General features: G+C 40.9%; 1 protein-coding gene across 6 annotated transcripts in view; it reads right to left on the bottom strand.

Annotated features, from left to right (window-relative positions):
• Positions 1–15,097, bottom strand: part of sptan1 (spectrin alpha, non-erythrocytic 1) — an 82,165-nt gene extending 67,068 nt beyond the window's left edge. For 5 of the 6 annotated variants that reach the window (XM_051932384.1, XM_051932386.1, XM_051932387.1 and 2 more), the window contains exon 1: positions 6,175–6,222. In XM_051932384.1, coding sequence (XP_051788344.1) covers positions 6,175–6,207 — 33 coding nt within the window. In that variant the 5' untranslated portion in view covers positions 6,208–6,222. Of the gene's footprint in view, positions 1–6,174; positions 6,223–14,995 lie in introns of those variants that run through there. The other variant, XM_028808591.2, reaches the window with a different exon arrangement.
• Positions 15,098–27,354: the final 12,257 nt, after the last annotated feature.

Genomic DNA, 27,354 nt, shown 5'->3' with positions numbered 1-27,354 from the left:
CCGTCAACATTCTCCACTATGGTTTCCTCCATTATTGAGTGCTGCCCTGCAACAATGAAATTTGGTGCTCCTTCACTGCACTGTAGCATATACAAAACAAAAAAAAAACTTTTGAAACAGATAACTACCAGATTCATGAACTCGGCCACAGAGACAGTGACAGTTCTTACAGTCTGGTCATTACTGATAACGCTGGTGGGAGCCCAAGTGTCTGATACAGAGCAAAATCCCACCCTGTGAGATAAACAGCACCTCTCATGTGTTTTTTTTTTTTTTTTTAAGCAAAACACTGGTGACAATATAATATTTACAAAAACTGCGAGGAAGGAAAGGGGATTGGTAATGAACCCAAAAGTAATCAAAGAGAAGGGCAGTTAAATAATTTAATGTAGATTAAATTTATTCAACTTTAGCCTAGTAAATGTTTGAACTGACTGATAAACATCAACTTTAATAAATGTGTCACATGCCAAAGTTCGCTTTTACACCTTCTTCTTACGTCAGCTCCAGAAGCATTTTACACATTGCAAAGATGTTAAAGTATTTCTAGGCATCATTTCTGAAAAGTACTGATAGAAAGAACAGGATCACATAGATGGTGCTATTTACTTCTGCCAATACAGGAAACAAATTACAGCAACTCATTTAGACTGCCCAAAAAAGTTGTAAGAAAGCAATTACTGTATATTGGAAAGTTGAAAATTTTGTAAGAGGAACAAAGCTCTTCTCACTGCCTAAAAACTGATAACAATGCAGGAACCAGAGGTGAAAACAGCATTACCTATAATCCATACTCTAAGTAATTGGAAACAGTCACTTTTCAACCACAAATTAAATGACATCATAGGTCATAGGTCAATAAAATAAATGATCTAATATCTAGAATATTTTTGGTATGCTATCCCAATATGATGGCAAAAGCAATACTTTATATTGAACAGCCTACTGCACCTTTGTCAGCTAAGCTGTAATTTGAATGTATATTTTTTTATTCACTCAAATAACTCCTTATTTCTGGCTGTATTACAACACATCTCCACCTAAAACAATTAACAAAAAAAGCAAAAAGTTAGAGTTAGTATATATTTTTAGTTACAATGCGACCTTAAACTACATTAACTGGCAAGGTGCCATAATGGATACCACTGCCACCACAGGTATCCTGTATTCCGGGTTGAATCTGACAACCAAGCTGATGTCCTACTGGAGTCTACACAGCTTCCTTTGGTACTCCAGTTTTCCTCCCACGTCATCAAAACATTCAAATTAAGATGACTGATGGTTCCAAATTAAATATGTGTGAGTGTGAATGTGGGTGTGCGTATATAAAGGCCTTATGATACTGGTGCCCCTTCCATGACTGTCTCCTAACTTTCAACCAGTGCTGCCACGATAAGTTTCAGCACCCTAGGACCTTGAACTGAATTAAACAGGTTTGAGAATGGCAATATATTTCTCTCATGAAAGTAATCCATTTTTACATAAACTATGTTAATGTGCACTTAACCTAAAAATGTTGTAACTATTTGCATCATAACAGGCAGATATGACACAGTAAAGACAGATTAGCTGTATTAATCCAGAATTTGCACATTGATATACCTTTAGTCAAGCTTGCTGTATGCTCAATTAACTGCTTTTTTTTTTTTCAAAAAATTAAATATTCAACCTGGCACACTCAAATCAAGTTAAGGTTAAATTTTTTTTTAAATGTCAATAATATGAATTCAAGCGATGACAGAATGTTTCCAAAAGCACAGAACCAGCAAGGTCCCACTTAACCACTCTAGAAGAACCCTACCACTGATATGAATGGACTACCATTTCACATGGTTACTCAGGTCATCAGTTTTTGGTTACTTGTAGGACCAAAAACAAAGAATTAATTCATCTTCAATTGGCTGAAAGACAACTAGTTATGCAAGTTTAGCTCCAATGCACAACTTCATGTATTACTGGAGTATTCAGACCTCCAAGTTACATGTTTCACCTTCCCAGTTAAGCACATTCACAGGATTTTTAACATTAGCAAGCTAATGTATTGAATGTGCATTACTTCACTCCAAATGAAAAGCAACTACAAAAATTGCATTTCTGGCTAACCAGATTACATTTTTACCTTACACAATTAAGTAAGATGAAAGGTCAATGTTAGATCCACAGCTTGGAGGATTCGAGTAGCTTTGTTTTCTGTGAATTGCCCTGACTCACAGCTCCGAGTTCATAGGGCACTCACATGAAATTTCCGACGTGGAAACTCAAATTTACTGTCTGTCCGAGAGCACATGAACACAGCTTAAGTGCAGAATTCACGAGACTGCAATTCCTGTTCCTGTTGAAAGCTACCCCACCCCAAATCTATTGTTACAAGTCAACAGTTGTTCAGCACTGGTGAACAAACTAGTCTCTCAGTTGTCAAAGTGTAGCTGAAAAACAATTAGAAGACAACCTATTATCTGACTCTAAAAACACTTATGGTCATTGGTGTTGCTTAACCATATATAGAAAAGAAGGGTGCAGGCATCACATATGAGTAATAAGAATCCTTTAAACATAAACAGGAGGATCTGTGCATGCAACATTTGGTTCTAAACTGTTCCCAAATTAGCAGAACCACCAGTTAAAACTGTAGTGCAATTCGCTACAAAACCTCAAAAGGAAACTCTTACCTATGGCACGATGGAAAGGTACTTAAATAGAATACTGGATATACATTTCTCTATAGAGACCCTTATATCTATCACAAAATCATCATCATGTTTCAAATAACAACAACAACATTTACATAGCATATTTTCATACAAAAAGTAGCTCAAAGTGCTTTACATAATGAAGAAAAGAAAAATAAAAGACAAAATAAGAAATTAAAATAAGACAACATTAGTTAACATAGAAAAAGAGTAAGGTCCGATGGCCAGGGGGGACAGAAAAAAACAAAAAAAAAAACTCCAGACGGCTGGAGAAAAAAATAAAATCTGCAGGGGTTCCAGGCCACGAATTTCAAATTTTCATGTTTCAAATGAGAGACTTTACATCATGAAAAACAAAATGCAAATGGAAAGCATAAAACAATATAAAAATGAAAACAAACACATAGTCTTTTTGGTTCCCCAATCTTTGAAGTAATCTAATTCAAACACAAATTTAAATTATGATAATTGAGTAGACACCAATCAATAATGCTAGCTATATTAGATACTATTTCTTCTCAAGTGCCTTTTTGGCAATTTTATATCCTTGCCGCTCACAAATACTACCCATTTTTGAAATCATAAAAACAATCAGAAATGTACATACATAAACTGCAACTAGATACTCATTTAATGTATAGAAAGCCACAGATTAGAAATATTAAAAATATTAAAACAACATTGTGTACACTGTGTATTTCAATAAACAGGGCTAGCGAAAATGTTGTAAGCAAATTTAATACTGCATTAAAATGTCTACATCATCTATCTGTGCCCTCTATAAAAGTACCAATTTGTAAAATAAGATCATTTCAATTGTTCAATTATTGTAAAATAAAATCAGATGCATGCAAATAGACACACAAGACATAGGCTCAATGGGAAATTAACATAACTTTAACAGAATAAAAAATGAGATATTAAGGATTTTAACTTCAGACCAGGAAAGTTTAAAGTTCATCTGACATTACAGTTAAATATAGAAATTCCCACCATTTATTTGTATAAGAAAATAACTAGAACATTGCATGATAAACTACATCAATGCACAGAGATACTCCCATATACATATAAGATGTACAGGGAATAAAAAATAAAATGCTCTCTAAACAGAAGCCTTCTCTCTCATCATTCATTTCTACCATCATGCAAGTTAAAACACTAGAGCCACTACAGTCAGAATTTTCTGGAAACTACATCCTGGTTCCAAAGTTATGTTAACAGGTATAAAACAAGGATGAATAAAAGTAAGCAAAAATTTAAAAGCAAAATAAAACAGCCATAATTAGGCACTTTGTTATTATTTATGAATGACTACCTACCTGCAAGCTTTATTTGATTTTAAACATTTAAAAGGAATTCTTACATTTAAAAATGAGAGCTTTTAAATGTTCATCCACAGATGTATTCATTTGAAGATGGAGTATTCAAAGGATACCAGAAAAAGCGTCTTACATAGCATCCATCCGAAACGAATAAAGCATCCTGCTTCAAAGGCAGACGCAGAACCTCTGCAACATTAGCGCAGTGTTGCTGGCAGCCAAGTCACACCCCAACTCATGCAACCAGAAAAATTAGACACATTTAGAGTTTAAAAGGCAAAGCAGGAATTGGCAAACTCACATCCTCTCTAGGGCTTTATGTCCTAGGAACATCATTTAATAAAATAATGAAACCAACTTGAAAAAATAATTAGGTTTCACTAGCATATTGTTAATTGCTTAATAAGAATATAAGGTAAAAAAATCAAAATGGCAAAAAGATAAATTATCAAACACCAGACAAGGTTATCTCTGCAAACCCTCTAGGGGACACAGCCTCCAATATACATTCCAAAAAAAATGACATGTGCTGAGCTAATACTGCTCATATTTATATCTATTTTATTCATTAAATGAGGATATGACTTTTTTTTGCAAACCAATTTAAAACAGCCATTTTTTTCTACAGACTTGAGCATATGGTCACAGTGAGCTGGGCACTACCCAGCAACAATGGACAAGAATAACATTTAAATGAGATGCCAGTCTATTGTGGGATACCTTAAAGCAGGAGTGTTGAACTCCAGGCCTGGAGGGCCGCAGTGGCTGCATGTTTTCATTCACACCCTTTTCCTAATCAGTGACCAGTTTTCACTGCTAATTAATTCCATCTCCCTTCATTTTAACAGCCCTGTTTAAAGGATTCTGTCCTCTGAATTGATTTGTGTCTTCAAACAGAAATGAGATGTCAAACGAGCCAACAGTTCACCAGCTTAACTGGGATTTTAAACTCCAACGAATTTCACTCTAACCAATCTATTAATGAGAAGTTAATTTTTGCTGTTAATTAAACCCGTTATTTAATTCCAGGGCTTGTTGCTGCTCTCATTCTGCCACAGCAGACATTTTCAAAACTGTTCATTTCCTTTTTTCTAAGAACACCATCAAGATCTTTTGGTGAGCTGAGAGATCTTCCTTACTGAGACCTTCACCTTCCTTTATTTTCAGATATTGTGTGATGGGCACAGGTGAACGTGTCATGTGGCAGCTTATTTTGTGTCTCGTTATGGTTTAGAAAAAAGAGATAGCTAAGGGGCCTGAGTCAAGTTAATTAAAACTAAAGCAAAAGAAGTTAATTAGCAGCAAATAAAAAAGATGGTTAGAATGAAAACCTGTAGCCACTGCGGCCCTCCAGGACCGGAGTTTGACACCTGTGCCTTAAAGTGTAGGCGTACTCAAACACACCCACAGATAAGTTCACTCGCAATCACCTAGTTTAGAATTACTAAAGATGCTCGTTATACCTAGTGAATATAAAAGAGGACCAATGCAATCTTTGTGGGGAAGGCAACAGCGCCAATACGTCAGGGACCAAATGCACTCGAGAGCAGGGCTGTGTAGTCGGTATGCAAAACTTTCAAGCAACACCAACTCCAGCTCTCCAATTTGTAATTAGACTAATAGATTTACTTTGTTGACTGAAAGCTGGCAATATACTACACAAGATAAAAGGCATTTCATTACTGCCAGTGTGAATTATCAGGCTACTTTTTAGCACTCAAACCTGTTAAACTTTGGGTTTAAAGGCTGTAGTAATGTTGTTGTGCCTTACAAACAATGAGCAACATTAAACCTAACTTACAAAAACAGAAAAAGCTACATTTCTATCACAAAAATAGTTTTATGTCTGTATATGGAAATTTGAATGCGTTATATTACAATTGACATTTAGTCAGATTATGTTTTCCCAACTCAGACTCCAGTAACCCAAAATTGTTTCCGACTCCACTCCATGGCCTTGCTTGAGGGATAGCTAAACAAACAGATTATTGTGAATCAGCTGATAAAATCCTACACCATGCCATATAGCCCTTCAAGGAAAAGAGTTTGACAGCCCTGCATTAGAAAAGTCCACTCGTGTATAAAATGTAAACTCAAATGAAAACTCACATGCTAATATTAAAAAAAGGAACAAAAAAAAAACCCACACACAAACCCAATACCTTTAGTTTGGGCTTACGAAAAGTAGACTGCATTGCAAAAAGGTGACGGGACCAGCTATGGAACACAGAAGTAAGAATATTTAGGTAAACTGTTACATTAAGTCATTGTAGAACCCCACTCATTTTCAAAATGTTTTGAAACAGAAAACAATGTTGGCATACATTCGAGCTGTCCAGACAAACCAGTGTATTAACCCCACACAATGAGCAACACAAATTGAAAGAGCAGTGGTAGTGTTCTACTATTCGAGGGCTTTAAATGCCCCCCCAACAATCTGAAAAATCAAGAGAGACCTCTGACAGGTAAGATAAAAAGCTGTAATGCAATCTCTACATGAAAGGGTTAAAATATTTATACAGGTTTTCTCATTCAGTTCAAGCCTCACTACCAAGAGTAAAGAGACACCAGGAATGCAGTTTGTAAATAATTAATCAGACTGTTGGACAGTCATGCTGCTGAGACAGCCATCTGCACAAAGCGAGTACAGAGATCAGCACAAATCGCTAGCCCCACCAGCATTTTTACACTTTACATTAGGTCACTGCATTTTTTCACAATGTTGTCAACCAAAATGTACAAAAAAGATCAAATGCCATTACTTTCTGCAAGCACACTAATTGTCTAAATTAACCATCAAGTATTATAAAGTAACAATATCAAAACACCACTTACACAAGCCAGTACATTTCTCTAAATTTTTTGTCAACTACTCAACTCCCCGTTAGGTTTTTATTATAACTTTTAATGTTGTGAAGAATGTAATTAAACTTAAATAAAACAAAACAAACTATGGCTTAATTCGCACAGATATTAATTTAAGGAGTAAGGCGAACCACGAGTTATTGCATGCTAATCCCTTTTTCATATTGTGTAAGAGGTATACATTCATAAACTGAACTATGCAAGTCTTGTTTTCATTGCAACTTTAGTAGCAGCTGTGTAATCTCGGTCCATCACTTATGTCTTATATGTCGCTGCCTTTACACTTTTAAAACAGCTGAGACAGGAAAACAATTTTGGTGGTCCAAAGAATCGCATTAACCCCCTGAATGAAAATGAGAGACAATAACTGCCAAATATTTTCTTCACTCTCATTCATCCAACCACCTAAAGATATATTAATGTAAAAACAACAACTTAAATGACAAAAGCTGCTAATAAAAATAAAATGAATCACCCAATTCTTAAATCGGAATTTATCATTACAAGGTCACCAGAACCCAAATGGGATGTCAGTCCACCAAAGAGTGGAGTTGCTGTCATAACTTGCGACAGATCACCTCCTCCTGTGTCTTTTGCTGCATTCACATGCTAGATGAACTTTGTGCCACCCACATTTCTGCTCTGTTCAGTTCATGTGAATTTCTGGTTGGAGTTTTGGGAGAAATGTGGGCCACTGCCCAAAGGCAATTAAAGTTTATTTCTGTTTTTTTGTGAAATAAAAAGCAGCCTAAAATAGTAAGTATGCAAAGCATTACTCCAACAACAATGTAACTAAAACATACACAATTTTTGACTTATCTAGTAATATTTTATTTAATAAAATGAAATGACAGGTTAGAATTTGTCAAATTTGGGGAATTAAGGTATGTCTTAATTATTCCAGTGGCATCTAACACACAAAAGGGCAATCAGGTGAAATTTCCCGATCAATCGATCGATCGATAGATAGAGATACTTTATTAATCCCAAGGGGAAATTCACTAATTTCACTAATTCATTAGAGTGCACATATTCCCAGTCGGCCTCATCCAAGTGTTTTATTTGGATTGTCTGAAGAAACCAACAGAATTTAAACTGAACAGCCCACTCTACCACAGTCCCTAGTTGTTCAGCAACTTTATAGATTTAAGTTAAAGATCTACCAAAGGTGTAACCTTGCTTTCAGATGGCTTCTTGGCTTGGCAATGCTATGCAGGTACATTAAAATTATAACTAACTCCCAAACTCAACCGCACAATGGCAAATAGCTAACCCATTTCAGCTCAGGGCGTTTTTCACATTGGGTTTCCTGTTACTGAATCCTTTTCCTTTCCTCAGGGACAAGGTCTGTAAGGATCCAGTATGCTACACATTTCACTTTACTTCATGAGCTTCCAAGGCAATAACAGGTCCTGGAGGACTTCCTGTCTATTCTATGCGTCTTTCCCACCCAAACCACCACCACCACCCCCCACAGTAGGGGTGAGAAGCCTGTGTACATTACTTGACTTGCACATGAGATAGAAAAATCCAGTTTATACTCATTACTTGGGTGGCACAGTGGCGCAGTGGGTAGTGCTACTGCCTCGTAATTAGGAGACCTGGGTTCACTTCCTGGGTCCTCCCTGCGTGGATTTTGCATGTTCTCTCTGTGTCTGCGTGGGTTTCTTCCCACAGTCCAAAGACATGCAGGTTAAGTGCACTGGCGATTCTAAATTGTCCCTAGTGTGTGCTTGGTGTGTGGGTGTGTGTGCCCTACAGTGGGCTGGCACCCTGCCCGAGGTTTGTTTCCTGCCTTGCGCCCTGTGTTGGTTGGGACTGACTCCAGCAGACCCCCATGACCCTGTAGTTAGGATATAGTGGGTTGAATAATGGATGGATGGATATTCATTATGTGTGGGTTGCAGCTTTCTATGTGCAGACTGTATCTGTCAATAGCAGATGCAGACTGAACACACACTGTGTAAGAATAAATAACGGGAAGGTCTGCTTAGCCATTATATATTACTTGCAGGGGTGTCGAACTCCAGTCCTGGAGGGCTGCAATGACTGCAGGTTTTCATTCTAACCACCTTCTTAATTTGGACCTGTTTTTCCTGCTAATTAACTTCTTTTGCCTTAGATTTAATTAACTTGACTCAGACCGCTTAGTTCTTCCTATTTCCTTAATTAGCAGCCAAACAATAATGATACACAAAATGAGAAAACAGGTGACCAGCTAACCACATTATCTGAACATAAAGAAAGGTGAGGGTCTCGGTAAGGTTGACTTCTCAGGTCAATAATCAGAAACAGAAAATCAACATTTTGGGAAATGGCTGCTGTAGCAGAATAAGAGCAGCAGCAAGCTATGGAATTAAGTAATGGGTTTAATTAACAGCAAGAATTGGCTTCTCATTAAGAAACTGGTTGGAGTTTGATGTTCCAGTTTAGCTGGTCATCTGTTGGCTTGTTTCACGTCTCATTTCTGTTTGGCTGCCATTTAATGCAAGGGCTATTAAAAGGAAGGGAAAATGAGTTGATTAGCAGTGAAAACTGGTCACTGATTAGGAAAAGGGTGAGAATGAAAACCTGCAGCCACTGCGGCCCTCCAGGCCTGGAGTTTGACACCTGTGCTACTGTATGGAAATTTCCAAGACACCCTCCTGAGTTTCAGATAGCTATCACTTCCACTGACATCATGTCATTGTCATTCACTGATAACTTTGGATGGGATGAGAATCCATTGTATGCAAGGACTCCGTACGCTGCTGCTTTCACACGCACTGGGAAATATTTTTAGAGATACCACTTAAAATTTCTCCCCTAACCTCTTAGTTGCATTCACGAGTTTCATTCTTGGTATTTTAGGGAAAATGTGATGTCACAAGGCAAGCTAATCACACTAGGTAGACATCATAATACAAGCACAAAAACACCCTGAAAATCTAGGTCTTACTTTTTAATGATTAAATATGGTGAGAGGTTAGTATAAAATGGCCCAATAAACTGGGTTTCATTTTGTTTTAATCGTTAAACAAGGTGAGAGGTTAGTATTTCGTCACAACTTGGCTAACTCGAGAATGGAATTGTCCCAAAGGGAGCTACTACTCCGATAGGCAAACATTTGAAATTTCCTTTTGGAAAATTTGCATTTCCCGTTGTTCCCATAGCTGTGACTGCAGCATTTGTCTGCTAATAGATTTCCTAGACCACACCTACTGAGGGGCAGCTGCAGTTTGACTTCATTGTTTGCAGCTTCCCGGGAATGCCGGTTATGTATGGACGGCCTCATTCCACAGCAGTTGCAAGCTGACTACATATGTCGAAGGGGGTTGGGCTGTGATTGGGTGACTGAACTTAATGCCAAAGGGTGTAGCCATGTGGTGCCTCAGGACCCTCACAGCAAGACACAGAGCTCTGGCTTGCATAGTAGTACAGATACTCCTCTTTAGGCAACCTCTCCTGGGTGGCAAGGCCTGCTAATGCACTTCTCATGACACATATTAGAACCCAGCTGCCCATACTTTCAGTGAAAATTTGAACTGTAATGTGTAGGTAGCTTACAACTTTTGTCCTTTGACATTCAAATCACCAGAATGCCACATCAGATCAAGGCAGACCATACTTAGTGAGATGTTGCCATGGTTTGAATTCATGAGCTGGCTTCGTGCCCATTGTCTTGTTCTACAGCATGCAGGGTAAAATGCTGCCTGCAGCTTCTCTCCTCATCAAGAAACATAACAGTACCCCAATGCAGAGGCATACCACCGGGCCCGTCAAGGACAGCACATTATTATAAGCAGCTTCATCTCAGACGCGAGTCTGGAAAGTTAAATTTGCTTTCCTCTAATCACAATTACAATATAGGACCCCATTTAAACCAACTTCTAGAGATTCAAATACTATAGTCTCTGTCATATACTTACAGTATATTTCATATGGACAATGGGACATCAGGTCTATCCACATAAATCTATGGTGGCTATGGAGTAATTCTTCAGTACATTAACATGTCCTTTCTCCTCATCACTTATATTTAGTATATGGAGCCCTACAGCAATTTTAAACTATCTAAACCTAATGCGAGCCCAGTGATGCTGATGACAGGGGATTGCTTATGATGCGTCAGTGTATACTTGTTCATGAGGAAAAAAAAAAGTGTCATATCCTCTCGTCTAGTCAATTTTCACAAACCCATCTATATTACTAAACGACGGTTAATTTATGCACGGCAGACGCACCGAAGCACATGCGCACTGCGGCGCGGCGCCCCAGAGTCAAATGCAGCGGCTTCCCAGAGTCAGTAGGTGGCGCCCAAACAACACAACCTGTAAACTACACTTGTTCTACTCCACTGTGCCAGGAGGCTCCCACAACGCGCTTCACACACACCAGAAGCAAAGACATCACGGCTCCACAATGAAAGAGCTCAACTAACGGGAATACAAAACGAGCCCGTATGGATAAATACAATGAACGAGCGCGCCCACAACGCACTTTTGACACAGCACAGGCAAAGGAGGCACGTATCCAAATGGAGGGAGCTCAACGATTAGTAATACAAACATGAGTTCAAATAGGGTTATTGAATTAAATGGAAACTTTACCATGTCTACGACCTGTGAACTAAACCTGAGGTAAAGCGTGCACGCCAGGTTGTACAGCCGCCCGGATGCGACCGCCCACACCACCGCATATACGACGACACAGCCATAAAAAAACAAAAACGAGACTGCATGAAGAAAAACCAATAACAGAAGCGCGTTGAAATGAACCGTCCCAGGACGCACCCACCCTCCATGATATTTCATCACGCAGCGGCTTCCCACCTAGGTAAATACGTACTGCACCGTGGCGCACGCCCCAGAGTCAAACGCAGCGGCTTCCCAGAGTCAGTAGGTGGTGCCCACACAACACAACCTGTACACTACACTTGCTTTAATCCACTGTGCCAGTAATATAGATCACATAACGGTCACAGACTTCAACCCAGCGGCTTCCCAGACTCAGTGGCTGGCACACGAACACCACAACCTGTAAACTAAACTTGCTGTGCTCCACTCTGCCAGCAGTCGGTGTCAGCAAAGGCAACGGAATCACGTCTCCACAAAACGAAACCGCTTTAGTACAGATATGCTTATTTAATTAAATGACATTTCCCCAGACGCACCCACCCTCCATGATATGTCATCCATCCAAATATCGGACGGAACAGAAACTGATTGCCATTCTTGGATTTACGATTCTCTAGTGAATTGTGGGCTTACTTGTACAGGGCTGAAATGCAGTTCAGTGTTAATGGCTGGCTGCATCTTCTCCCATGCCATTATATCACTCTTGAAGCAGACGCAAGAAGCAAAGACAGTTTTTTCTTCCGTTTCTTCAGAACCTAAAACCCCCAAACAGTTGGGCACTCCATGGATACAATAGACTAACACATAGCATCACACTGACCACTATCGTTGATGTCGTTATTGTCCTTATTCCTTCTACTGACAATAGGTGTTGTTGATGGTGCTACATAAAACAGAGACTGACAGATGGTTATATTAGGAATCTTCATTATGAGTTTAAATGTTATGCATTTATTAGGTCATTCTGACAAAATGATGGAAAAGAACAGACAACTGAATGTACTACTGCCAAAGATCACGTAAGATCATTTTCAACTGCAGTTTTCCATTTGTCCCTCCAAATTCACAAACTCTTACCCATGTCAGAACCCATTCTAACAGCAAAAAGTACAAGGAAAAAACTAACAAATGGGATATAAACCCAGCCAGGCACATTGAAATTTTAGGGCATTTTAGGGATGTTGGTCAACTTAACAACTAGTATTTGGAATAGGGGAGGAAACAGAAGACAAATAAGGAAGAGTAAGCAAACTACACACAGAAAGCATATTAGATTACAGTCAAACAGGCAGCATTATACTTCTGTGCACACATCATTTACATTTGTAATAGTAATAAGATACCAAAACACTTTATAAAATGCTGGAAGACAAGAAAACTCAGTCCTGTACTCACTTTGAAAGGAAACTGGTTCAATTTAGGTCACCTACAAATCAAACTTTAGTTTTCTAGACTGTCTGTCTGTCATTCACCCAGCTGTCCATTTAAACAGCCCTAGAGGGGGCATCACACAGGACACTCTCACACCAGGCCAATTTACTGTCATCGTTCACTTAGCCTACTTTTTCACATTCAAGTTGTCGATGTCCAACATGAAGTATCTTCTGTTACCCATGAAACACATGCCCATGTACTAGAGGTCTCTCATTTCAGCTGCACTCTCTGCTTTCAAGATTTCATTCTCACAATTCCTTGGAAAGGTCTGGACACCCTTGACTAAATTATACATTTTGTTGACATTTGAAGAAATATCTATCTATCTATCTAAAATTTATGAAATTACTCTTTTTTCAGCTCATCAAATATAACCATATTATTAACATCTCACCTTCAAAAACCACTTTTTCAGGTGAGAGTCATGATCTGCACATTAACATTTTCTTAAAAATGCCATTGTTTTAGAGTGTTTGCTGCCAAACTTGTATTTATTTATTTTTACTTCAAATGACAACAAAATATTTCATCTGGCCAGAGGTGATCAAACCTTTCAATGAAACTGTATTTCTGATGTCAACTCTTTAAGCATGTCTACTTGTAATAACAGTTGTTATTTTATTCTAGCAAGGACTACAAATTTTATCAAGCTTAGTTCTAAACGGCCACAGTGGCAGGACATTTTTACTCAACCTATCCCATGATTGGAATCTAAAATTCTACTTGTAAGAACACTTTACTTAAATGGATTCCTTTTAATCTTGTCTTGTGGCTGAGATAATTCTACATAGAAAAAAATTCTGATTAGCGGTCATTAATTACAGCAAGTATTAATGACAGCTACATCTTGCCTTGCAGTAAACTCATGATCTGACCAAAACCGAGCATTTAATGTAACAATTAAAATGACTGCAACTGCTAAATCATCCCAAATTCATCCTGTCACTTTCAGGTAAAAGCATGGAAGGAGTGAAGTTCTATCACATCCTCTTAGTACTCTTTTTCTTCTTCCTCCGTATCTATTCCCATGGGGTTGCTATTTTTTGACCAGACTTTTCCAATAGGGATTTCAAATTATAGCAGCAGACTCCTGGGATCGAGTTTTGAGTCCCAGCTGTACTGTAGTCCTTGAACGGCTGTCCTTATGAATACAGAACTGGCCGGACAAGCCTGACCACCCCCCTAAAGTGTTTACTGGACTTTACTGTAGTTAAACGGCACTCCCTATCAATACAGAGCTGGATGGGCAAAGGTTGAGTACCCAACCCCCGTCTTTACTGGGTCGTCGGCACAGCAGCTATATGAATCGTCAAGGCTACCATTTAGGGCAAACGTGCTGACATATACGTACTGGACGAGGGTAGAACACACAAAATACACTCGTTTTCAAGTGGCCGCCGATCACCAACGCAGTAATGTTACGAATGATCGGCATTTCAAATGACAGACATTCCAGCAGCAGTAAGCAGAGGCAGAAGCTGGGCGGGTCCGTCCACCGCCGGCTTCAAAAAACAACATGTCTGCCTTGTGCAAGGGAGGCGATCGTATCACAATGAAACAACCGAAGAAAATGTAAATTGCAACCGTCTTAAAGGGTCGCGGTGATACGGAGGTTACTGCATTGTTATTTCACCAGAAAGCCATAAAGGCGCACGCAGAAGAGTGCCAATCCGTAGCAAAGGCAGCCGTAATTCTGATCAGGCACAAGCCTGTCAGTGCAGTGTCCTTTATATGAACGGGTTGCTCAGAAACACTAATGAAGCAAAAGAGCACAAAACGGACTACTCACTACACATAAACGCCGGCATCAAAATATATAAAATAGACCAAAATAACCTCATTTAATAACGACTATTCACTTCCCCCACCCCCACCCCTTTCATAGGCTTATCTCAAGGAGACAGAAATCAGCAGCGCTACAGCTAACGCCGCTCCGACAGCGATAGAAAACATGGGACATATGCTCTGCAGCTAAACAAAAAATATATCCAAACAGTAAGGTTAAAATCAACCCTACAAATAATGCGCACGATAATTTCTTTTCGCCGTACAATTTCATTAACCTTACCTTTTCACACAAATTGTCTGTGGTGTAGATTCGTCTGCCTACTCTAGCTCGCGCATACGCTGCAACTCGTCTCCGCCCAAATGACGTCACACGCAGCTGCTGCAGCCGCCGTCGTTCCAGCACAAGAAGAGCGCGGGGTCGAGAGGCACGTCGAGCGCACGTTCACGCAGGATTCGGGACTTCTTCCATGGCGGAGTGATATGAGTGGGTAGGTTGTGCCTTGTCGATTCTGCCATCAATTAGCGGTGTATTCATAATCTCCTCCATTCATTCTTACAATTGTTCAGTTGTTTTCTGTCGTAAGTGTTTGTGTCCATGTGCGTGCAGAGAATGGTGAGTAAACCCATGGCTACTCTCACTGAACTGAAGTGAATGAAGTAGGATGGGACTCGGGGTGAGACACGATGGTACCAGTATCTGGGTTCAGGCCTTTGCATGAGGGCATCAGTTTATAATTGGATACTAACCCTCACCTATTTTGTTTCTCTTCTCGGTACTCGTGCCACGGCCCACCTGTCAAGTTGTTTTGCCTGCCCAAGGTAAAGCCATCTTTGATGGAGGATCGCAGGAATCATGGGAAGGATGGGTCCTTTCATCGGATTGGCTGGCCCAGCGCTGTTGCAGTCATGGAATGGTCAAATGGGGGAGGCAGCTTGATGGATGAGGTCTCCAGGACTCTAAATATATCCAAATCTTCTTATGTGATATCATTTACTGTTAAATTCTGTTCCATACAGTACTTCTAAAATTTGTATTTTTATACTGCATTGAGGATTTGTTCTGTTCTGTGTATTGTATTGACCCCCTTCTTTTTGATACCCACTGCATGCCCAACCTACCTGGAAAGGGGTCGCTCTTTGAAATGCCTTTCCCAAGGTTTCTCCCATTTTTCCCTACAAGATTTTTTTGGGAGTTTTTCCCTGACTTCTTAGAGAGTCACGGCTGGTGGTCTGTCAAGAGGCAGGGCCTGTTAAAGCCTATTGTGGCACTTCTTGTGTGATTTTGGGCTATACAAAAATAAATTGTATTGTATTGTATCTGGGTTTAGACCCCTGCCCTGTCGCCGTTTCTGTGTGGTCTCTGTGTTCTCAGATTTAAACATTACAACAATTTAGACGAGAACAGGCCATTCGGCTCAACAAAGCTCGCCCGTCCTATCCAGCTAATTCTTCCAAAGAAACAAAGTGTAGTTTTGGAAGTCCCTAAAGTCCTACTGTCTACCACAGCTGTGCGCAACCTGCGGCCGTGGGCAAGGACTTTGGCGGCCGTGGACGTGTATATTAAAGTGTACGTAATGGCGGCCGTGCAGGTGTAGGGTCTCTGGACTCCAGCGAGTAAGGGGTCTCAACGCCGCGGAATCTTTGTCGGCCGGGTCGGTATGGTGACGCCGAAAGCCGATTTGGACTCTGGGGTCTCTAGACTCCTGCAAGTGTAGAATCTCAAACACCGCAGAACCTTCCTTAGCCGGGTCGGTATGTTGACCAAAATGTTGCCCTTTATATATTCATCGAGGCCTAGGGACTCTCGAGCTTACTCCGCATTTCCTGGGAGAAATGGGGTGAGATGGTGCAGCGTGGATAAACAAATGGAAGTAGCATTCGATGTAGTACCAAACCCGATTGGTAGACAGCAATCTAGAGTCTGGAATACGGCTAATGGTCTCCAGCGAGTCCCCTGACTTTGCAAGTCTGTCTGCAAACATGCAAGAGCAAGGAAGCCATTAATGGCGATGTTTTCCAAACTTCCTGAAACAATTGCTGTAAAGGTTTTTTGTCCTATATGACGTTTCGTAGACATTTTTTTACATATGTAGACCAGTAAATTGAATATTGTCAGATATATCATACTCTGTTTTAATGTGTAATCTGTAAATTTTTACATAAATCATAAAACATTATTAAGTTTACTTGGACTTACTGGCGGCCGTTATTAAAGTAAAAAGTCTGTAGTGCGGCCGTTATTAAAGTAAAAAGTCTGTAGTGCGGCCGTCAATAGCGGAAAGGTTGCGCATGCCTGGTCTACCACATTGTGCATTCAGTGGGAATGAGTGTGGCTGTGTCTACCCTCAGTTTAGGGCTTGTGCCTACCTTCTACTCATGCGAAGAAGATAGTAATTAATTACATTTATATAACACCCTTCTAACCAACTCAACATGCTTTATAAAGACAGCGGGGAGCCACTTCAACCACCATCGATGTGCAGCGTCCACCAGGATGATGTGACGGCAGCCGTTTTTGCATCAGTACGCTCACCACACATTAGCAGTAAGGGATAGGGGATATTTAGGGGGTCAGAAAGGACAAGCTCACAGTGGACAGTTTAGCTAGGACATCAGGGTGCACCCTACTCTGTTCAAAAGATGCCCAGGAATCTTTTATGACCACACAGACTCGAGACTTTAGTTAGATGTCTCATCTGAAAGGCGGTACCATTTTCTTTCCAGAATGATGTCCCCATCCCTGTACTGGGACGTCAGGGATCCACACACAGACCACAGGGTAAGCACCACCTTGCTGGCCCCACCAACACCTGTTCCAGCAGCAACCCAAGCTTTTCCTAGATAGTCTCCCATCCAAGTGCCAGGTGGGCCCAGACACACTTAGCTTCAGGTGGATGACCTGTTCTAAAGTACAGGTGGTTAGATACAAACACGACAGTCCTTAAATAAATGGACAAATTCAGAAAATGAATGGGTGGGTGTTCATTTTTGTAGTACGTAAAGTTGCACAACTCCATATAGTGTGCTAACAGCAGCAACTGGCATTGTCCTGGAAAGTAATTTTAAAGCAGAATTATCTAATATCTATAAATGGTGTTTCTTAAAGTGCACCTCCTAGAGACCAAAAAGGTGCTCAAAATTCAGGAAAAAGGAAGTGTCCTTAAATTTCACTGCAAAAAAAAAATAGGGACAAAATTTTGGGCTCTAAAGTAGTCTAGTGTATTTTCCTAACAAAGTGGGATGTGTGTAAACTTTTGTTGAGACTATAAAGCACAAACACATATACACACACACACACATTGTGCTTTATATTGTAGACTGTGTTTGGAAATGCAATGATAAAATTAGGTGTGAATGCGGGACACTCTGAGGCCTTGTGTATTGACAGTAATTGCACGCCCAGTTGAGAGGGGGCGTTGTTGTTTCCAGCTTTCTCTCCTTCACCTGCAGCCCAGAGGCTCCGACTGTCAAGCACCTGTGACACCATTTTAGTTTTCTCCTCTTAAGCCCACCCCATCTGGTCCAGAAGCCTAATAAAGCCCAACGTTGTAACATGGAGTAAGTCAATATATGGACTCGCGCCTGAGAAGAGGCTGAATCAAGACCCCCACAGTCCCTCGGGGATACTTCGCTCTTAGTTGATCATACTTTTAATAATGCAGCGCAATAGTTCTCACTTTTTTCGATTTCGTCGTGAGACTTGATCATTTTCCCCATCCAACCACTCTCTGGTGGTCCCCCTTTGTCATTACGACTCATGGATATGAAATTGTTTTAGCTAACAAGGGGGTCTCCATTGATGATTTTGGCATATGGCTACTAGCTGTTTACACAAGTGTGTGTGTGTGGGGAGTCATTTATGAAAAGACCCCTCACCGTTACATGTCGCCAAGTGAGCACCCAGAAATCCCTGATGGTGGGTCCAGCCCTGGTCTAAGAACACGTCTTACTCTTTTGCATGTTTTCAGATCTTCTGCAATTTAGCCAACATTATACCAGGATCACCAGCTAGTGCCCCAAACCTTTCTCCCTTACCTGTGTTTTGTTTCACAATACATATATAATCAAGTGAAAAAGTTTACCCCATTAAATGTTTTTTTCTCTGTTTATCATATTCTCACTTAGCAAAATTTTAAGACCACTATATTAATACTGGGTAGACCCTCCTTTCTCTCTTCTTAAAAACAGTTTCAATTCCTCATGGCATGGATTCCGCAAGATGTTGGAAACGCTCCTTTGAGATTTTGGCCCACGTTGATTTGACTGCATCATGCAATATCCGCAGATTTGTAAGCTGCACATTGATACAGTGAATCCCCCCCATTATACCACCTCCCAATGGTCTTCTGTCAGTTTGGTGACTAGCAATGTAACTGGAGAACACTGAATCTAACGTCAAGGTCATGCAACCAGTTTGCTTTGTGACAATGGTGCATTGTCATGCTGGAAGTAGCCATTAGGTGATTGGTGAATTGTGGCCGTGATGGGATGCACACAGTCAGCAACAATAATCAAATAGTCCGAGGCAGTCAGTTGGTGATTGATTGGTATTAACCGGCCCAAAGTGGGCCAAGTAAACAGTCCTCACACCATTATAGCACTACCGCCACCAGCCTGGACTGTTGATACAAGGCAGGTTGGGTATATGGATTCATGCTGTTGGCACCGAACTGTGTGGAAGAATAATTTTAGGGTAACATAGCATTCATCTTAAAGAAAGAGCATAAAGGCTTAATAAATGTCAGAAACCTGTTCAGGCCCACCAGGAAACCAGTTAAAGGTCAAGTGAACAGCAAAATGTACACTGAAATAGAAGAATTGGTTTCAGAAAAATGCTGAGATGGTCAAGTAAATAAAGAATGTACCAGAATAAAGGTTGATGTAATATACCAAATGAACTGAAGGATGACTAAGAGATGACTAAGCAGATGTCCTATAAACGAGAATGGACAGTTGGTACAGGCACAGAAATGTCAAGGGTGGTGGCGCAACTCAAAAGTATACGAAAAACCAGAATATAACAGACTTATTTTATATAAATCATTTGGGTGTAAATCAATGAACTAATCAGAGTAAAATATATGCATTGATTGACACTGTACGTAAATTCATCCATCCATCCTCTTCTGCTTATCCGAGGTCGGGTCCCGGGGGCAGCAGCTTGAGCAGAGATGCCCAGACTTCCCTCACCCCGGCCACTTCTTCTAGCTCTTCCGGGAGAATCCCGAGGCGTTCCCAGGCCAGCCGGGAGACATAGTCCCTCCAGCGTGTCCTGGGTCTTCCCCGGGGCCTCCTCCCGGTTGGACATGCCCGGAACACCTCACCAGGGAGGCGTCCAGGAGGCATCCTGCTCAGATGCCCGAGCCACCTCATCTGACTCCTCTCGATGCGGAGGAGCAGCGGCTCTACTCTGAGCCCCTCCCGGATGACTGAGCTTCTCACCCTATCTTTAAGGGAGAGCCCAGACACCCTGCGGAGGAAACTCATTTCAGCCGCTTGTATTCGTGATCTCGTTCTTTCGGTCACTACCCATAGCTCATGACCATAGGTGAGGGTAGGAACGTAGATCGACCGGTAAATTGACAGCTTTGCCTTACGGCTCAGCTCCTTTTTCACCACGACAGACCGATGCACAGCCCTCATCACTGTGGACGCCGCACCGATCCGCCTGTTGCTCTCATGCTCCATTCTTCCCTCACTTGTGAACAAGACCCCGAGATACTTGAACTCCTCCACTTGAGGCAGGATCTCGCTCCCAACCCTGAGAGGGCACTCCACCCTTTTCCGGCTGAGGACCATGGTCTCGGATTTGGAGGTGCTGATTCCCATCCCAGCCGCTTCACACTCGGCTGCGAACCGATCCAGAGAGAGCTGAAGATCACGGCCTGATGAAGCAAACAGGACAACATCATCTGCAAAAAGCAGTGACCCAATCCTGAGTCCACCAAACTGGACCCCCTCAACACCCTGGCTGCGCCTAGAAATTCTGTCCATAAAAGTTAAGTAAATTCAGTAGTTTATAAAATGATCCTCGATTCTGTGTTTTCTCTGACCATTCTGTAACAGACTGTTTTTGATGAACGCTCCTTTCCAAGGCATTTTGCCGAGGAGTAATCCATATTACTAACCGAGAATGGTAAACCAGATGGCATTGACCCAGGTACACAGCGGTGGACGCAGGAGACGTACTGCGCAGGCGCGTACAGCTCAACTAACGGAAATGGCAAATAAAACAACCGCCATATTGTGAGTGGCACTACTGCGGAGTGAAGTTAGGAATAATGTGCTGCTTGGGATTGTACAAACCGCTGAGCGCTTTACACCAAATTCAAACACAATACAGCTCAACGATACAAACACGAGCCCACCTGGATAAGATCAATGAACGCAGGTGCCTACAATGTGCGTCTGAAACTGCAGAAGCAAAGCAGGCACGGGTTCAAAACGAACAACCTCGACTGACGGATATACAAACACAAGCCCGCCTGGATAAACAACGCGCCCATAGCTAACGATTAACGACACAGCCACACAGAAAAGAGGATTCTGCACTGCACCCCAGAGTCAAACGTAAGACACTACGGGGTCCACAAAGATAGTACGGAATATATAAGAGCACACCGATCAAAAAAAAATAAATCGTGTAAAAGCACATAATACACACAAATCATGTGCTCTCAGCGCACAGAAAACGTATAAGGACAATACGGAGAATAGAGACCCAAAGGCATTGGAGAGAAATGAAGGCAGATAAGAGATTATGAAAGCAGTGGAATTCGAAAGGCTCAAACAAACGATGGTGCGATAAACATGCAGACAAAGGTACAGACTATGAAAGCAGTAAAATTCGAAAGTATTGTAGCGTCCCACCCAGGTTGAGGGCTTTTTGGTTTTAAGTGACTGTTAGGTCCGATTGAGGGAAGGCGGAGTACAGCACGGAGGACTGATAGCGGGGTATTGATTCCATGCGGTAATAGGGGGGGCGTTGGAGAGGGTGCTAGAAAGTTGTGTTTGGGGTTAGGAAGTCAGCGATTGTTCAGGTAAAACTTTTGTGACACTTTATCATGTCAGTCACTACAGTATCAAAGAAAAGATAGAAACGATTAATCACCTTTTGTTTGCGGTAATGCAATCATCAGAACCAGGTGTAATTTAAAATATACCAGGACAAATTGAGGTCTGAAAAAAAAGAGTAGACAACAAAGTCTTTTCGCATTCGCATCATTCAATGGACAAAACGTGGATTTACACAATAATGGACCATATGCTATGAGAATCTGTGGTCCCACAACAGTTAAAGGAACGACAAGTTAAATTTCAAAGAGTACACAATTCGGTCAGGTGTATATTGATGATCTCCGAGAGGTGATGCAAACTTTAACAGGCAAAAAGAAAGGTGATGTATATATTCCGCGAGTAACATTACACACCAAAGGAGATCGTGATATGCCATTCGTAGTAAAATGTTTACAGTTTATCGTGAGAATAGCTTTTGCTATGACAATCAATAAATCACAGGGACAAACAGAAAAACTGATTATTTATTACAGAAATGGAAACAATATGAAATTGAAACAATTCCAAAAAAAAACATGTAAAATTGTATATCCAATTAACCAAACACGGGGGTTGGCGAGCGAAGCGAGCAGGGGGCAAAGCCCCCTAGTTAAAAAGATGCCAAGAACAGCTTTTCTCCTGCCTGATTACTGAACTGTCCCGTTAACAGGATGTTTCTTTCTTTAGTAAGATGTTGATATAACAAACATTGGGCCACATTTATATTTTTATGGCCACCGTATAATTTGTGAGGGGTCTCCCACTCTGCTGCTGGAGTGCTACTGCGGCTGCAGGTTGTAGTGGGTGCAATTCCGCTAAGATTTATGGTGATTTATTTATTTTTTCAGCGGAGGCCTCAGAAACGCACCCAGTCTTGGCCCGACTTGCACCACTCACATACAGAGACATGGAAACACAGGGCTTGAACAATAATCAAAATGAGTATATTAAATGAAAAAATACAAGGAAAAGTCAAAGTAAATGTTAAAACAAACCATACCCAGGTACCTGATCAGAGCTCCCAAAAGTAACGCAATACTGAAACAACACGATAAACACAAATGACGAAGTCCATAACACAGTCCAATATGCAGCGGCAACAGATTGGGTGAAATGAGGGAGAAAGTGACGATCCAGTGAACAGCTTGAAGTGGTGAGATTTGGGAGGGCTCCCTCGGGGAAAAGCACAATCACCAATCCCACGACAGGCAGGCACAAGACAGTCCACACATCCATACAGGAGTGATGATCCAGGAAAAGGTGATAATCCACAGGTGACGGTATAGGTGGGAAGACAAACCGCTGAACTCAGACAACAAACAACGGGGCCTTCTTTACTGTAGAGCCGGCTTCCTTTCCTTTGAAAGGTTTGTTCCTCAGACCTCCAATCAGGACCATAGTGGCGACTGCCAGGAGCTGAACTTCTAAAGTCATACAGCACTGCTACAAGCTTTTCAATCTAATCGAATCTAAGTGACCAGTTTTTGCTGTAACTGTTTTGCCTTAATTTAGACTCGGGCCCCTTAATTATTTCTTTCCTCCTTAATTGAAAGCCAAATAACTGTGAGGTACAAAATGAGCCAACACATGACCAGCAACCTGTGTCCATCATACAATATCTGAAAATAAAGAGAGGTGAAGGTCTCAGCAATGTTGATCTGCTCAGGTCCACAATGCATTTTGATGGTTCTCTTAGAAAAAGGAAAATCAACAGCTTTGGAAATGAGAGAGCACCAATAAGGCATGGCATTGACTAACTGGTTTAATTAACCATAAGAATTGGCTGGAGTTTCAGGCCCCTGTTTTCCTCTCGGCGGCGCTAGCTCCCTGGAAATACGTTCATTTTGTAATTGTGGCATCTTAAGTAACCCGAAACTACATAGATATAATATTAAAAGGCGATACCCCTCCTTTAGTGATACGGTGGTAAGAAATCACATAGGAGAAATAACTTCGCTTTCGGGCGGCACGGTGGCGCAGTGGGTAGTGCTGCTGCCTCGCAGTTGGGAGACCTGGGTTCGCTTCCCGGGTCCTCCCTGCGTGGAGTTTGCATGTTCTCCCCGTGTCTGTGTGGGTTTCCTCCGGGCGCTCCGGTTTCCTCCCACAGTCCAAAGACATGCTGGTTAGGTGGATTGGCAATTTTAAATTGGCCCTAGTGTGTGTGGGTGTGTTTGTGTGTGTGTGTCCTGTGGTGGATTGGCACCCTGCCCTGGATTAGTTCCTGCCTTGTGCACTGTGTTGGCTGGGATTGGCTCCAGCAGACCCCCGTGACCCTGTGTTCAGATTCAGCGGGTTGGAAAATGGTTGGATAGATGGATGGAACTTCGCTTTCTTTAATGACGGTTTACGCTGCATAACAGACGAAGGAAGCCATAGCAAGACTTTTCACCGAAGTGGCATCTCGATGTATACAGTCTGCCAGTTTCGTCGCTGTTGTTAATTTCTTGAACACCAAAGTAGCTGAAACTGATTAACAACCCCCTCTGCTACTTAACTGACCAGATCAATAGCCCACAAGTTTCACCGACTTGATGCTATACTCTGATTCAGATTATATATAGGGCCCTCCTCTCTGTCCTGTTTCACTACTATGCGGGCAGAGTCGCAGGGGACGGCTAGTGTATATATGATGACAGATGGTTCCTTTGTTGTGCCAATCAAGTACACGCCGGAGTTAAACCAGGACCCTGACAGCTTTTTAAGATTAGCTAGATGAGAACTTAGCCATTTTCTACCTAACTGAGCTTGAGAGACTGAACTGACTCCTCTCCTTCGTAAAATGTCTTATGTTATACAGAAATGAGCCACTGCCAGCCCACTCAATGTAAAAATAAAAAAATCAAGTGACAAAGTGATTAGCATCTCAGTGTGTTTACTACACTTACTGGCACCACACTTGTTGACAAAATTCTGCATTACTGGCAGTACACTTGGTGTGGACGGCTCATATGGTCCGGTGATAATTAAGAACTTGACACCAGCCAAAAAAATAATACAGCTGACTAAGGAACCAATGAGGAGCGCAATAAAAACATCCCCGTAGTAATACAGTTTATAAAGCTTTTCAATCAAAAGGTTCATATCACATACAGCAGGGATGTCAAACTCTGGTCCTGGAGGGCCACAGTGGCTGCAGGTTTTCATTCTACAGAGCCACCTGGCGGTAGACATATGGACGCAAGATGACCTGCTACTTAGGTTGTAATGGTATTTTTGTCACACTTGTTTTTTTTTCCTTGTTTATTATTTTTGGCATATTAACTATAATTTCATCTTAATAAAAGAGTGTGTGTATTTGTGCATCTGTCTGATTGATATAATCTCTGTCAGTCCATGACAAATATTTGCAGATAAAAAAAAAAAAACACTGCATTTATCATTGAAACAGATGGCGTGTCACAAACATTAACACTGCCTTAACAAATCCTATATCAAACAGCACATAGCAGAGACATATGCATTGTAGTTTGTCATTCCAACAGATGGTGCATTACAAACATTCGTAGTAATGCATTTTATTACAAATGTTTGTGAGGCGCTGTCTGTTAAAACAGCAGATGCAATGCATTTTTATTACGACATGCATTAGAAAATACATTCCAACAGATAGTGCACTGCAGTTGTTAACGCTGAATTTGTCATTCCAACAGATGGTGTGTCACAAATATTAACACTGCCATAATGAATCCTATAGCAAATAGCAGACACGTATGCATTGTAGTTTGTCATTCTCGCACATGGTGCATCACAAACATTAATAGTAATGCATTTTATTACAACAAATGTTTGTGATGCACCCTCTGTTAGTACAATGCAATTACAACATGCATTACAAAATACATTCTAATAGCTGGTGCACTGCAGCTCTTAACACTGAATTTTGCATTCCAACAGATGGTGTATCACAAACATTAACATTGCTTTAACAAATCCTGTACCAAATAGCACATAGCAGAGACATATGCATTGTAGTTTGTCATTCCAACAGATGGTGCGCCACAAACATTCATAGTAATGCATTTTATTACAACAAATGTTTGTGATGCGCTGTCGTTAAAACAGGAGATGCAATACATTTTTATTACTACATGCATTAGAAAATACATTCCAAGATAGTGCACTGCAGTTGTTAACGCTGAATTTGTCATTCCAACAGATGGTGTGTCACATACATTAACACTGCCATAATGAATCCTATAGCAAATAGCAGAGACCTATGCATTGTAGTTTGTCATTCCAACAGATGGTGCATCACAAACATTCATATTAATGCATTTTATTACAACAAATGTTTGTGATGCACCAGCTGTTAAAACAGCAGATGCAATGCATTTTTATTACTATGTGCATTAGAAAATACATTCCAATAGGTGGTGCACTGCAGTTCTTAATGCTGAATTTGTCATTCCAATGGATGGCGTGTCACAAACATTAACACTGCTGTAATGAATCCTATACAAAATAGCAGAGACCTATGAATTGTAGTTTGTCATTCCAACAGATGGTACATCACAAACATTTAGTAGTAATGCATTTCATTATAGCAATTGTGTGTGATGTACCATCTGTTGGAATAAAACATGTAATGCATTACAAAATACATTCCAACAGATGGTGCACTGCAAACATTAACACTGAATATGCTGAGGTCCATATTGTTTACTTTGATTTCAACCAGTCTTAGATGTATAGAACAGCTACTATATAAATAAATGCCTTACATTTTTTTTCTCCTTCCTGTTCTGGTACTCGTCTTATTGTCAGAGCTCATAGATATAAAAGGTAATGTAACATATGAATGCAGTAGCAAGGATTTAGAGACATTTTTTAAAAGACTACATAATAAAGTATATACTGTAAAAGGCAGACTAGAGCGACCCTTGGGGCCTAGCATGACAAAACAGTGCTGCTGCTGCTCCCTCACACCTCTAGAATCCTGCGCCGATCACCATTTATATGTTCTGCACGAGTCCGCATGCATTTTCCTCCTCTATTCCCAAATACGGGCATCGGGTTAATTAGCGATTCTAAAGTGGGTCGGTGTGAGCGGCTTCTGCCGGCATAGGCTTCAGTGCTTGTAACTCTGAATTAGGTTACGTTACATTTGAAGATGTTACGTGCTAAACGAGGCGATGATTGTCTGAATTTTTTCCCCCTCATTTTCCTCAAGCCCTTTTTTATTAAAATATAATAATGGAGTAACAGATAATCATAATGAAGAATTTCACATAATTCCTTCCATAGTGACCCACATGTACTCTACTACTAAGAACACTCTCTTGAATGTTTCCCTTGTAAGCAAAGTACATATACAGGATTTTTCTTGCATATTTACAAATATTTACACGTTAAACTGTTCAGTGACTGTACGATTGTATGCACGTAGTAATTGATGTATCATTCAGATCTTGAGAAACACAAGCATTAGCATTAAAAAAAAACAAAAAAATTAAAATAAAGGGACAAAAGCGAGTGTCTCCTTAATTCCTCTTCCATTGAGATGGAGTGTCGTATTTTTGCAGAGCCACTGAATTCACCTTCCGCCGACTGAGTATGCCAATGCTGGATGTGCCAAAGTCCTGC

This window comes from Erpetoichthys calabaricus, chromosome 9 (genome assembly GCF_900747795.2).
Source record: "Erpetoichthys calabaricus chromosome 9, fErpCal1.3, whole genome shotgun sequence".
Taxonomy (NCBI): Eukaryota; Metazoa; Chordata; class Cladistia; order Polypteriformes; family Polypteridae; genus Erpetoichthys; species Erpetoichthys calabaricus.
The sequence above is the reverse complement of the archived record's forward strand: the minus strand, read 5'-3'. Positions and strand labels throughout refer to the sequence as shown.